Source organism: Pseudorasbora parva, chromosome 2, assembly GCF_024679245.1.
Source record: "Pseudorasbora parva isolate DD20220531a chromosome 2, ASM2467924v1, whole genome shotgun sequence".
NCBI classification, from domain to species: domain Eukaryota; kingdom Metazoa; phylum Chordata; class Actinopteri; order Cypriniformes; family Gobionidae; genus Pseudorasbora; species Pseudorasbora parva.
Genome location: NC_090173.1, coordinates 37,842,283 through 37,857,559, shown reverse-complemented (window position 1 = coordinate 37,857,559; position 15,277 = coordinate 37,842,283). Strand labels below are relative to the sequence as shown.

General features: G+C 36.4%; 1 protein-coding gene across 6 annotated transcripts in view; it reads right to left on the bottom strand.

Moving 5' to 3' along the window:
• asic2 (acid-sensing (proton-gated) ion channel 2) overlaps positions 1-15,277 on the bottom strand; it is a 468,092-nt gene that overhangs the window by 31,358 nt on the left and 421,457 nt on the right. For all 6 annotated transcript variants that reach the window (XM_067419151.1, XM_067419141.1, XM_067419132.1 and 3 more), the window contains one exon: positions 4,032-4,159. In XM_067419151.1, the coding sequence (XP_067275252.1) occupies positions 4,032-4,159 (128 nt within the window). The remainder of the gene's footprint in view (positions 1-4,031; positions 4,160-15,277) is intronic.

The following is a 15,277-nucleotide window of genomic DNA, read 5'->3' as shown; positions in this document are numbered from 1 at the left end:
CGAGATCAAGAGAAAGAGTGAGAGAGCGAGAGAGAGAGCGAGAGAGAGAGAGAGCAGATAGCAGATAACAGAAGGTAAGAGAGCAGGAGACCCTGACAGATAAAAGCAGCCCAGAGGAGAGATGTTGATACCCTCCCTAACCTGGACACTACAGCAGATAAGTGAACACCACCCTCATACTCTTAGATAACAGCAGGCAAGGCGAAGGCTGCAAAATCTCTGACAGAAACAACAACAGCTGCATATGCATCATCCCCAACATCCTATAAAGGACAATATGGATGATGTGGTTAATAGATTCAACAATCTTTTGTGAGAGTTGGACCAAAATAGGCAGAAGAAATTCCAGATTCATTGTCATCTAGAGATTGGAATGAAAACTTAATAGAAAGGAATATATTAAGATAATACAATTAGTTTTATTTGCAGATGGTACAGATATTTTTTTGTTCTAGGGGGAAATTACAGGAGCTTTTGGAGATTATTACTTCAGTAAACCAAATTCATGTTATTTTGTAACTCTAAAAGAGTACACAAGTCCAGATAAAGGTGTAGATAAAGAAAGGGTTAGCGCAAATTGGTTTCTTGTGATGAAAATATGTTGGAAATCTTACATAAAACGTACACAATAAACTTTTAACAAGCATTTCAGGACTAAATAAAGCAAAACATTTTCTGGACCATGCAGTGTTGGGTGAGTTACTCTAAAAAAGTAATGAATTATTTACTAATTACATATTCAATAGTGTAATTATATTACTGTACAAATTACCACCCGTCCATCCATCCATCCATCCATCCATCCATCACACCTTTAAACATATTACAGGGTAGCCTGTCTGCCATGACCAGACAGATGCAATCGACTCAACAAAGAAAAAACAACAAAGTTGTTAAAAGTGGATTTGTGCCAGTGATCTCAATATACTATTGTGCCACTAAGAGCTCTAATAGCTGAATAAAATGCACACTCCAAATGCTGGCCAAACACTCATAATGTTCATAAACCTAATTACACACCAAAACTATAGAGGAATGAGGTTATTAACACACTGTCATTAGCCTGTATTTCAGTTTAACAGCCACCTAAACATAACAATTAGCATAATTAAACACAAACCAGTAATATTCCATAATAAGCTGACCAGATTTCTGAAATAGACATTTGGTTTTAATACAATTCACTGTACATGCAAAAAACTAAAAACAAAACAGTTAATAGTAAACAAATAGCAAGCTGTTCGAAACAATATTATGACAAAATTATGAATTTACAAAAACATATTACAAAAATTAAACAACCTAAATATGATATGATAAATAAAACTATTTAACAAATATTTTAACATTTTATAATTACATGATTGCTGTTATAACCAGCAAGCTGCTGTATGTTGGTATGGGTTTTTTGTGGTTTGTTTTGAACAAGCTGTAAAATGGGGACATTTCTAAGGACAGCTCCAGTCGGGGTCAAAACACCAAAAAACTGACTTCTGGTCACCTAGTCCGTAAGCACAATCAGCAGCAAAGAAATGCCAAATAAACTTGTAGTAACCTGAAATATGCTAGTGGTCATGAATCTTACTCTGTTCGTTGTTTAAAAAAAAAAATCCATTACTCAACCAGCTGGGCCAATACATTTTCATGTGTCCACTGGGTTTATCTTTATATAGTGGATAAATATCATGCATACAATATGTTTTTTTCCTCCACAGTTCTTTGTGTATTTTAAGTAGCTTTCAAAACCACAATGGTGTTAAAAGCAGCACTACCATCTTCTAATGTGGATCGGCATGATCATCTCTTGAGGTTTATAAAAATTTCACTGACATTAGAAAGTGGTTTACACTTTTTGAATTTCCTTACCTGTCCAACAAAAACAGAAGCAACTTGGGGGTCATTAGGATACTCTGTATTTAGCAATCATTTTTGTCAATCTTCTTTGAAAACTATCTCTGCATCACCAAACCATACACTGTAGAGTATTTACAGAGGAGACTGCCAATGAACATGAGGATTCTCTCTGAAGTTTACACTGAAGGGGTTGACCTGCATCATACGCAATTAAAACATGTATTATAGAAAACATTAAAACATTCTTCATTGCAAGTGAATAAACACCATTCAGATGACTGAAAACAACATAATATTTCTTAATGTGTAAAACCTTTGAATTAGCAGTAAACTACTACCTTTGAACCAACAATTATTGATTGTTGGTTGATGGAAATCATATTTGATTTTTATCACAAAACCATAATTGCTAGGCATGCTAGGCACTGTGCTTACTAGTTTACTCAATGAAAGTGGTTGCAAACAAATGGTAGTCAAACTGCCAGCAAGGTCACAGAGATATTAAATCTACACAAAATCAGCACAACAAAGACAAAGTAAAGCAAATTAGAGAACAAAAAAACAAAAACAAAAACAATAGAATAACTAAAAAAGAAGTAATGTAGATGTCATAGTGAGTAGCCAATATATAACTCAAAGGACTTCCCAAAACTATTAGTAGGCCTATGCACCGAGTTTCACCTCACGCACATACACAAACAGACAGTCAGACACACAAAAAATATAATGTTCCCTTAAGATCGAGCACCCTGAGGGAGTTGACTAAATAGAAACATTGCACATGAAACAAAACACATTAGTGCTGTAGCTTTCTAATGTCTCAGACTTGTCTTGAACTCATTGGATTTTCACTCGGACTTGATCACTGGACCAAATATTGTAGTCCTGCAATATATGTTTTTTTTACGGGCTTGTTCAGAAAACAGATAACGTTATTGGTTTAATTCACAATCCATGTAGAACGGGCATTTGCATTGGTCACCTGGCTGCGTCTTATGCTTGGTTCTGCGTGTGTGCTCTGCACTAATAGTCATTTTGACCACAGACACAATGTCGGCGCGCAGCGGAGTCTTTTCATGAGGTTAGAAATTAGGGCTGAAAGATAAATCGTATTTTCATTGTATTGCGACATGATTATAGAGATGGGCACTGAAACATTAAACAGGCTGTGGGGCTGCAGACTCTCTGTAGCTGATGAGCACGGGCACACACACACAAACACACATCAATCGTGGTGAAGTGAAGAAGCGAGTTTACAACAGCTAAAGTTACCTATGTAAATGTAAGTACGTGAAATTAACCTTCTGAGTAAGAAGACTATACTATACTATATCTAAGAATATACTATAGATATATATATATAGATTAAAATCTTCAAATATTTTAATGCAATTGTAATGTATTACAATGTAGTCCTTTAGTGAATTAAAAAACATGTATTTATTTATTTATTTATTTATAACAAGTCATCATCATTGCAAAAAAGAAAGACCCCCCCCCAAAAAAAACAAAAAAACAAAAAACAAAAACTTGTGATCACACGCATGCACACACAGACAAAGACTTGTTTAGGAGGACTACTGAAATGCTCCTTGTAATTTTGGTTTCTTTGTACTATTGAATCTTTAGGATAATTAAAAGGTCATGAATGTTACACTGTAATAAAAATACTGAAATATGAAGTTGCCTTTCAGTTTTATGTGACTTTAATGAAATTGCTACACCTAAAGTAAAAATAAAAATGAAAAATTTGATCCACTGTTACCTCTTTGTACTCGAACCTCTTTGGACACGGTCTGGACTAGGTCTCGAGTAGTCCTGGACTTGGACTTGACTTGGACTCAATAAAGGTGGAACTGACTACCGCTCTAGAACACATGCTCCCTTTTATTAACCTGCGCAAACTTGTTTTGGTTTAGTGAGTCAGTGGTCCTTGGCTGTTGTGTGAGATGCATCAGAATGCATTAGCATTTACACTACCAATAAGATGCAAATGTGAAAGAATGTTGTTTAAATATGGTTATCACTGATCTCTTGTGATCATATAACCCTTTAATGCTAATGCCAGGTATAAGTGAGGCCTGAGAGACCAAAATATTTATGAGGATGACAAATACCTAGTGGTGGCAATGAGAGGTGAAATCAGCAAGTAAGATGTAAGGTCAAAGCTCACTTACTCTCTGCTCTTGGGTAGCCACGAAAGTCTGAAAGCCTGGGGCAACTCCAAAGCCCAGCTCATGTACAAAGGGTGGCTCCGCCTGACTGTGGATCTGCACCCTCACTCCTGCCTCGAATGCTGTCTCTTCTAAAAGAGAGGGAAAGAGAAAGAGAAGGGAAATTAGGGAAAGAGAGGGAAATTAAAAGATCAGTTGTGTTTCAACAGAGTACAATAGAGATAATCAAAAGTAGTGTTGAATGAAGACATCTTTAATCTTTTAAAAAGTCACCTAGACCAAGCTGATTCAGTTGTTTTATTTCCACCGTATTAACAATGTTTGGCACATTCAAATTTATTTGTACCCTTTTTGTTATGCAGATGAATACAGATCATTCTAAATGAAGCACTGCATGCTTACTGTTAGTAATTTGCATAACACACACACACACACACACACACACACACACACACACACACACACACACACACACACACACACACACACACACACACACACACACACACACACACACACACACACACACACACACACACACACACACACACACACACACACACACACACACACACACACACAAATATCCATATCAGGGATTTGCAGACAATGTCACTTCTACAGGCATTCATTACTCTCTAAAGATTAGCCTCGTCTAAAAGAGTACATGCAGGAAGAACTTTGAGTAAAAACAAGAGGTCCATTGTCAAAAATATTTGAAACAAAACACACTAGTTATTAAGGCCTATAGACTATGCATGATAAGTGTTTTTTATGCATAACAGCCCCATTTCGAAGCCTTCCTCTTTTCTTTCTTTAAAATGCATTGCCATGACTCACAGGACACACACATTTAACACGTTCACTGTCATTTTGTTTGATTAGCCGTGCCTCGCTAGCCTGTAATATTGGTTGCACAAGATGTGTTCATTTTCCCCCCACCCGCATCATCCGTTCTCAAAGGCCTGGTGATGAGAGAAGCCTCATTCAGTCATCAGGACCCCCGCAGGCTCACAGGCATCTTAACAGCCATCTATAACAGGAGAGCACAGCCACAAAGACCCCCCACCTTCCACTCACACTCCAGAGGCTAAAGCACTGATGGAAACACACCATGACAGCTGCTGCAAGCAGCCACACACACACTGGGACCAGTCAATACTTTCAGCAGTGTACGTTTATGCCTCCCATATCAAACATACCAAATTGTAGCTTGCCAAATATGATGGGTATTAGTTTCCAGAAGACAGTTAAAAGCTCAAAACGTTTCACAGACAAGAGAACACAAGTTCATTGTAAAGTATTCTGCTAATAAAGAAAAAAATGAAAGCCGTGACTTTGTTGCTCACACTTTGAGCTGCAGTGCTTACGTGGGTGATGTGTTTGAATCCAGCTTGCAAAAAAATGTCCCCCTCAGTCCAGACGGGGACATGACCAGTCATTTTTGGTCATGTACAACAGTCCAGACGGGGACATGACCAGTCATTTTTGGTCATGTACAACAATTAAAAATTGGCAAAATAGGAAATGGGAATCGAAAACTGGTTCATTTTATATAAATGATTCATGATGTTCCATTTGTGGAAGGAAAGCTATACTTAAATAGTCTGAAGCAGTGCAGGAAAAAGGACGCTGCTACTGCATCTACTGTGCGATGACATAAGAAATTATTTTTAGCTCAGTTGTGCTCTTGTGTCCCTAAATGTGATGAAAGAAAGACCCTTCCAGCACAGAAAGGAAGAGTGCTATGAAATACTAAAACCACTATTGTGTGTCCTCATTGGTTGAATGACACTGTACTGAATTCAAGACAAATACATTGTAGTCTAAATCGATTTGAAGTCATTTCTTCAGCATTTATGCTTTGGGAGAGTTTTATGGTGATATTTTTGTTCAATTTGGCAGCTGTGATATGTCATACAATAAAGTGTCATTGTAATGAAACGAGCTGTATAAAGATTCTTCAAAATGCATCTTGTGTTTCATGAAAACGTTTTTTTATTTATTATTTATTATTTTCGCAACATGGCGAATGCAAGTGACCAACTTGAATCCGTTGAGGAAATCTGCGTGTGGAAATCTTTTGCCCTCATGAGAAATACTTGATTGTGTGAATTTCTAACAAAATGACTGGATTTCACCTGGGGCACGTTCAATGCTCAAACTGGTGCGCAACGGGTTTGAGATGTTTTCTCTCGTTTGTTGCATTGTCTTCTGGCCCATATCCTTACCATAGGAAGGTGTGCTAGACACTGGTAAATGTAATATAACAATACTATACATATTTATATATTTTGCTATTGTATTGTGGAGTGACACTTTCATAAACGCTTATATAGACAGTGATCAGTAAATAATGATACGCCCAATAACAATAAAAATAAGGTCATGTAGATCATAATACAATCTCAGAGGTAAGAAGTGGATTATCCTTCACCTGAAATGTTTGTTTTTTCATCCTGAAATGTGAGGCAAATGTTGGATAACAATAATTAGGAACCACAGTTTCCACAAATCCCTTCACTTGATAAGTGGGGCAGTGACTGTAAGATCGAGCGTATTTTGTAGAATTAAACACGCATTTATATCGATTTCATCAGGCTCCAAACATTCTTGAAAAAGAACAAAAAGTATGGCCTTCTCAGCTGTCATAGTTGCAACTCCTGCGTCATCAGAACAGGGCGTTCAACTCAGGACCGTTTCCATTTAAAAAAAAAACGTTTTTCAGCATTTTTTCGGCACTGAACGCAGCCCTGTTGAAAATTGGTAAACGACGACACCATAAGGGTGTGGAATAACATGAATTACAATAAATTATGAAATACTTTTATTTGATGAACTTCTTTTGAAATGCACATTGTGTTTGTGAAGATAACTCGTGTTTCCTCCAAAGTACTTATCACTGTAAAAAAATATTTAGAAAAAAAAGTTACCTGGTTGCCTTAAAATTTTGAGTTCATTGAAATAACATTTTTGAGTTAATACAATGAACATTTTTTGAGATTCGACAACCTTTATTAAAATATTATTAAAATATTTTGTAAGCATATTGGGTAATTGTGTGTGTGTGTTTTATTTCTGATAACTCAGTGAAACATGCCAAATAGTGCTATTTTCATGATTTATCACATTCTTTATGTGGTTTAGATACAATAATATTTTGAGTTTCTATTTATTAAACAAATGTCCTTCATTATATCAACTCAAATTTTTAATTTCAATAAACTCACAATTTTAAGGCAACCAGGTTACTTACTTTTTTAAGTTAAACCAACAAAAACCAACAATATTTTTAAGAAACCAAAACCTTTAAGTAGAATCTGATTTAGAACCAGAATCATTAATTTCTCATTCCGAATAATCAATGACATCAGATGGAAGAAAACCTTCATTATAGACTGTATTTGGTTGTGAAGAAGGCTTCAGTTTTTCACAATTTATCGCTACATTTGTCATCAGTATCTCAGTAATGAGGTAGGTGTGTGTGGGGGAATGTAAGAAAAAATGTGTTGTGTGTCTCTGCAGGTTAATGATGAGATGTGAATGTTTGCTGTTGAGTTGGTGAATAATTTCTTATTTGTATGTTGGAAGTATTGTGATACTAATTTATTGTTTGCTCCAGATAACAATCTGTCACTCCAAATTAAAGCCTTTGAGTATAGAGAAACAGAATAAAGAGAGAAACACAAACAGGAAAAAGGACAGGAACTGGAGGCTCTGAAACTGGCTGCTGTTGTAGACGTGGTAAAAAATGGCATGTCTAGACGTGAAACTCAAAAACGTACGGATGGCAATTAAAATTGTAATTGCAGTCCTGTTTAGATGTGTATGTGTTGTATGTGTGTTTCCTTTTACACTGAGTCTCATACAAACACACACATCTGGTTAGCTATCTTTGTAGGGACCTACCATCACACAAAACTGTATGATTTATAAGCGAGTTTCCACATGGGGACATTCAATTAGAGTCCCCATGAGTCCACTTGAAAAGTGGGGACATGGCCAATATCCTCATATTACACCCTCTCCTTGTAATACCTATGTCATTATACACATTTGTGTCCTCATATGTCACAAAAACATATGACCCCCCCCCCCCCCCCCCCCTCCCGAAAAGCAGAAGTGCATGATTATAAGGTAAATGATTATAAGGTAAAGCAGCTCTGTTTATCATATTAGATACATTTAAGTGTGTTTAAAATGATGTTTTGACGTTCCTCTGTGCGTTCGCTCGGCGCTGCTGTGACATGTTCACACTGCTAAGAGAAAAGCGCTTCTGCAGAATAAAACCGAGGGTAGCGCAGATATGACACGATTGACAGGTGACTCCCTCAAATGCTCTGCTGAAACGTTCCGGTCCTTAATTAAAATAACAATTTTCTCACAATTTACAAATAGTTGGAAACATTTGGGATATTGTAAGTACAAAACTGAACAAAATATATAACACTGGCCTAGTGGTTTTTGGATATTTTACTGCAAAAATACTATATAGTGCACCTTTAATGTATCATTACTCCAGTCTTCAGTGTCACATGATCCTTTAGAAATTATTTTAATAAGATAAATTGATGGTCAATACACATTTCTTATTATAATCAACATTGAAAACAGTTGCTGCTTAATATCTTTGTGGATGATATATTTTTTTCCAGGATTCGTTGATGACTGTACAGTTAAATAATGTTTAATTTTGCCCTTTTACAAAAGGTTCTTGATAGTGAAAAAAGGGTCTTTTGAGCATTAAAATATTCGTCATATTAAGAAAAATAAAAGTTTGCTGTAAACGTAATATACTGAATATACTCCACTGCCCCCTTCTCCTAAACCTACCCTCTGTAATACACACTGAAAGTTTTTTGGGGTAACCAATTTTTTTTTTTTTTATGGCATCATTTCAAAAACTCCCTTCTTTAGAGTGTTTTTTAACTTAAATGTGTGCTGTGCTGTGAATTTACAGTAAACCTCTTTTACTGACTTTTTTACTGAAAGGGATGCTGAGGGAAATATATAAATCTTGTTATATAACTTGACAGAGAAGTGCGAAGTCCTGTGGTTTGTAAATCAGGTCGCCAATTATTGGGCCGTAGTTCAGGTGTGACAGAAGCGCTCTGTTCCATATTCCTCTCTTTATTGCAGTGAAGTCACAAAATAAAATACAACCAAATGTGTCCCATTAGTGATATACATATCTTGATAGACAGTTGCACTTTTCTTTGTGTGTGTGTGTGTGTGTGTGTGTGTTAAGATGAACCAGTAAGATAAACTAAAGGTCTTCAGACATTTGCCTTTAGTAGACAGATGAGAAGAACTTAAAGCCATGTTATCTTTTCTGCAGTCTATCTCTTTGCATCTTTTTTCTTCCACTTTAGATAATACCGATGAAAAACTGGTCATTGTAAGGGGGTGATGGAGGAGAGGGTGATGGAGAATGAGGTGGGGGGAGAGAGAGAGAGAGAGAGAGAGCGAGAGAGAGAGAGAGAGAGAGAGAGAGAGAGAGAGAGAGAGAGAAGAGAGAGAGAGAGAGAGAGAGAGAGAGAGAGAGAGAGAGAGAGAGAGAGAGAGAGAGAGAGAGGCAACAACACCTATTTTGAGAGACTCATATTTGTCCTCACATAGAGCAATCTATAGCACACCTGCTTTATTTTATTTCTTTATTTGTGTAGTCTCTTCAGATTTTTCCTTTGCCTCTTCTAACAAGATACATGATGTATTATCAGTTTGTTCCCGGCTGCTATATTACAGCGATAAATATATTTGCATATGACCAAACAACTGTTGGTTAAAAATGACTATTGACTTCAGTTTGGGCTGCTCAACGCAATAATTAAGCAAGCTGGTTTAATTAAAGTTTTGAAAATGAAATGAATCAATCAAATATTTGCCATGTGAAATGTAATATCTTTACAGATTTACAGATTGCGGCTGTTGATTCCAGACTTGATGATCACCCGCCAAAACCTGCCGGCGTTTCCACAGCTACAAAGTGGAAAAACAACACATGCTGAGCAGAATGCATAAATATCCAGCTTTGATCAAGAACCGAGTTGAGAGTGCAGGCATGAAGGACAGAAAGAGACTGTGAAAAAAGATTTAGTGGTCTCCTCCTTAACTCTGTTTGTAAGACCAACTATATATTACATACTGTAGTACAAAGAAATTTGCCTAAAAATAAGTCTCTGATGATAAGATGTATGCCATAGTTGACAGTGTGTGACAGTGTGTATGTGAAGTTTTAGCTCAAAATACCCCACAGATCATTTTTATAGCATGTAAAAATTGTCACTTTTTGAAGGTGAGCAAAACATTTGCTGTTTTTGTGTGTCCCTTTAAATGCAAATGAACTGCTGCTCATGGGGTGGAGCATATTGATATGTGATTCGGATCGCCAATGTCAGGTGATTTCAGCAGTTTTGCAGTTTGACACGCAATCCGAATCATGAATCAATCTGCTGATTCATGACCGTTTGAATCTTTATTTGAGGATTGAAAACAAACCCGGAAGAGAAGACAATGCTAAATAAAGTCGTAGTTTTTGTAATTTTTTTGACCAAAATGTATTTTTGATGCTTCAAGAGATTCTAATGAACCAACTGATGTCTCATATGGACTACTTTGATGATGTTTTTATTCCCTTTCTGGACATGGACAGTAAAGTGTGCATACACTTGCATATGCCCTCGGACTAAATATAAAATATGTGTTCCGAAGATGGAAAAAGTAACAGTTATCTAATTACTGTTTTTTGCAATTTTAATCCCTTACTTTACTCGGTACTTGAAAAAAGTAATTGGATTACAGTTACTTCTAACGCGTTACTGCCCATCACTGGGTGCAACACACTTATGTGTGTAAAACGTGTTTTTTATATATGTAAAAGTATTGCATTGCATTGTTATAGATCGTTTTGATTACGTGTACATGTCTAACAGAACATACCTTTAGCATGCTGGACTCACATATGTATGGGCCAGAGCTCACATAGCCCAACTTCCTGGGGCTATGTGTTTTTCAGACAGGCTACCAAAATGTAAGCCAGTCAGTAGGCGGATTAATCTCAAATAGTGAAATAATATTCCTTTCTCAATCTGCACTGTTCATTCTCTTTTGACTTGACATTTGAAGGGTGCGCGTATGTCGACCGATCGGGAGGGCCATGTAATACAAAAATAATTGTCTAATCAATCGCGGGTGGATAAATAAATAATTGTGTTTGTTTGATAAAGACTTTCACGAGCCCTGTGGTCGAGAGAATCATTCCGGTTGCCACTTTTTTTTAAAAAAACCTCCCTCATGTGAACTGAGCTGACAGGGGCAAGATATGACAGGGGAGTGTAACCTCATTAAATATGCAAATCTTATCCAATCCAAGTCTCCAGTCCGTCATGCCCATCAAAACCCAACGTTTTGGAGAGAGCCTTAAACCCAGTGTAGAAAATAGCCTATTCCTTATTAGTTATGATGTTTTTGAATGTAAAAAAACACAAAAACGTCATTAGTTGAGCTCAGACAACAGTATAAAATAAAAAAGCCAGTTCATGACACCTTTAAACCGTTTATATATGCATGGTAATGCACACATGCAAAGTCTTTCTCATTCTCTCAATTATTGAAGGAAATGTTATCTTATATAGCTCTCCTATTTTACTTTAGAAATCAAGATCAAAAGAACAAAAAAATAATCCATCTAGTCAAATAAAAAAATTAATGATAGTTTTAACTTGTCCAAGCATGGCAAGTGAAAATGGAAGGCATATTAACGAGATAATCTACAGCTAAGCATGCATTAAATGCTTCATGCCAGGTAATTCTTTGCCTCCACATTTTGGAGCTTTTGTGCATTAAAACCTTTTGTGCATTAAAACCTTTTAATGCACACATAGTCATGGACTATCCTTTACCTATAGTATAAGAGATGAGGACAATATGTTCATCTTCCAGGAAAGACACTTCAGAAAGTACTTCAGAATCCAAGATAAAAAGGAAAGATAATTTAAGTACTTTTATTCAATATGAAGGCACTAATTTAGAAGAATGACACAAACAGGAAGATGGAGGAGAAGTGAAATGAGGAAAAGGAAAGCAAAATGTACTGAAGAAAAAAAAGCAAAGTAGCAATCTTTTGAATAGATTTATGGTACTACTGAGCTTCACCACTGCATCCAAAAAAACAAACAAAACAATAAACACATAAATATCCCGTTCAAGCACACCGAATCTTGCTCTACATAATATATTGTTTATCTCCCTATTTCTTCTTTCAAAGTGAATAAGTTCTTCATCACTCTGCATTCATCAGAATTGGAAACAGGCAGACAGAATGACGGATTGGCTGCACATTTATTCAGTGAGGCTCAGGGATCTCTCTCCATGTCTTAAATTTGAAAAAGATTATGGCAAGTTTATCACTGGCTCCTTCTCTGCTCCAGACGTGTCATCTTCCGTGTGCATCGTGCCAACATTTTTCATAGAAACGTAGCACATTTATAATATTACATATGCAAGCGCACATTTCCTCTTCACCTCTTCCATTTCCAATTTCTCCATCTCTTTCCCCATGGCCCTCCAAAAACTTTGGAGTGTTAGAGGTAGAATGGAAGAAGACAGATGACTTTCTGATGATGAAAACGCAGAAAGTAAAGAATTCAATCGATCTCCTCCCTTCTGACGGGAACATGAGGAATCTCAACCGCTGTATTGAATTCCTCAAATATCATCTTATGCTGTGGTTCCCCTAGTGAATAAATCTAAATATACTAGAATGCATTTCAAATACATTTATTTTATGCCATTTATACTACAAATACATTTATGTACTTAAAATACACTCACAGGATTATTAGGAGCACCATACTAATATTGTGTTTGACCCCCTTTCACCTTCAGAACTGCTTTAATTCCACGTGGCATTGATTCAACAAGGTGCTGAAAGCATTCTTTAGAAATGTTGGCCCATATTGATAGGATAGCATCTTGCAGTTGATGGAGATTTGTGGGATGCACATCCAGGGCACGAAGCTCCCGTTCCACCACATCCCAACGATGCTCTATTGGGTTGAGATCTGGTGACTGTGGGGCCATTTTAGTACAGTGAACTCATTGTCATGTTCATGAAACCAATTTGAAATGATTCAAGCTTTGTGACATGGTGCATTATTTTGCTGGAAGTAGCCATCAGAGGATGGGTACATGGTGGTCATAAAGGGATGGACATGGTCAGAAACAATGCTCAGGTAGGCCGCGGCATTTAAATAATGCCCAATTGGCACTAAGGGGCCTAAAGTGTGCCAAGAAAACATCCCCCACACCATTACACCACCACCCCCAGTCTGCACAGAGGTAACAAGGCATGATGGATCCATGTTCTCATTCTGTTTACGCCAAATTCTGACTCTACCATCTGAATGTCTCAACAGAAATCGAGACTCTTCAGACCAGGCCACATTTTTCCAGTCTTCAACTGTCCAATTTTGGTGAGAATTGTAGCCTCTTTTTCCTATTTGTAGTGGAGATGAGTGGTACCCGGTGGGGTCTTCTGCTGTTGTAGCCCATCTGCCTCAAGGTTGTGCGTGTTTTGGCTTCACAAATGCTTTGCTGAATACCTTGGTTGTAACGAGTGGTTATTTCAGTCAAGGTTGCCCTTCTATCAGCTTGAATCAGTCGGTCCATTCTCCTCTGACCTCTAGCATCAACAAGGCATTTTCTCCCACAGGACTGCCGCATACTGGATGTTTTTCCCTTTTCACACCATTCTTTGTAAACCCTAGACATGATTGCGCCTTAAAATCCCAGTAATTGAACAGACTGTGAAACACTCAGACCTGTCCCCCTGGCACCAACAATCATGCCACGCTTTAAAATTGCTTAAATCTTTCTTTCCCATTCTGACATTCAGTTTGGAGCTCAGGAGCTTGTCTTGACCAGGACCACAGCCCTGAATGCATTTAAAACAACTGCCATGTGATTGGTTGATCTGATAATTGCATTAATATAAAATTGAACAGGTGTTCCTAATAATCCTTTAGGTGAGTGTAAATACCCAGTGTACTTAATGTCTGCTAAATTGCTAGACTAGTAAGTAATCCAGAAATAGTGCCAAGATCCAACTAAAGATATTTAAGTTTTTTTTATTGTGCTAAAGTGGAACTATTGCAAGTATACTTAATTTTAGGTACACTTTAAATATCTTGCATTAAAAAAACTATTACACGGAGATCATACTATTATTAATAATAATAGTGATATTAAACACATTTTAGGCTTAATGTTTTAACGAATGAGCAATAAAGATGCAAAATAAAGTAAAGTTTAAAGTTTAATTAAAATATTTATATCAGTAGGTCTCAAGCAATATGTCAATAAATATGTTAATTTGTAGTATACTAAGTATGAATTAAATGTATTTTCAATTTTGGTAGATACTTTTTTTCCCCCACGTGGGTCTCATTTGAAACTAGAACTAAATATTTAATTAAATAAACTAACTTTTTGTCAGTAAACCTATACTGTTCGGTTGTGTTCTGTAAAAAGAACATTTTGATTACAGAAAATTACATTCATCAAAATGTCCTAAAGCAAATGAATGAAGAATAACATTAATGGCTTATAACAAATGAAATTGATATTGTTCCTGCTTTGCCGGAACAATATCAAAGGATACGTTCATCTAAAAATGAAAATGCATTTACTCATTATGGAACACAACAGAAGATGGATGTGATATGAAAGGATAGTAGCTGTCAAGCTCCAAAAAGCATAAAAGAATTATAAAAGTAGTCCAAATGAGAAAAATTCACTCCAAAAATTATTTTATGATGCTTTCACTTTATTTAAGCAATTCATCTTGATTTAAGACAATTATGTCAGGTTTCTGGTTCAAATGTACGTAATTGATTTATGTCAAACCAACTTAAAACTGTTACTCTTTGACATAACTTGATGTTTTCATTTTGAAATAACATGTTTCAATCAAGTAACCCAAACAAGCAAGACTTTCACTTCTTATCATGCTTTTCAAAGGGGCTGAATTCCACGAGTAAATGTTTAAATAAAGTGCTGCTACTTGATGCATTTGTAAAAACACAGTACAGTCCCTGACAAAAGTCTTGTCGCTTATCTATTTTCTAGAAATACCTGATATTAACCTGACTTTTAATTAATTAATTGGTGTTAGAAATAGCTCATATGAAAAGCTAAAACCCTCCCAAATGATGTTTAATGCACGGAAATAAATAATTTTCATAGAAAAA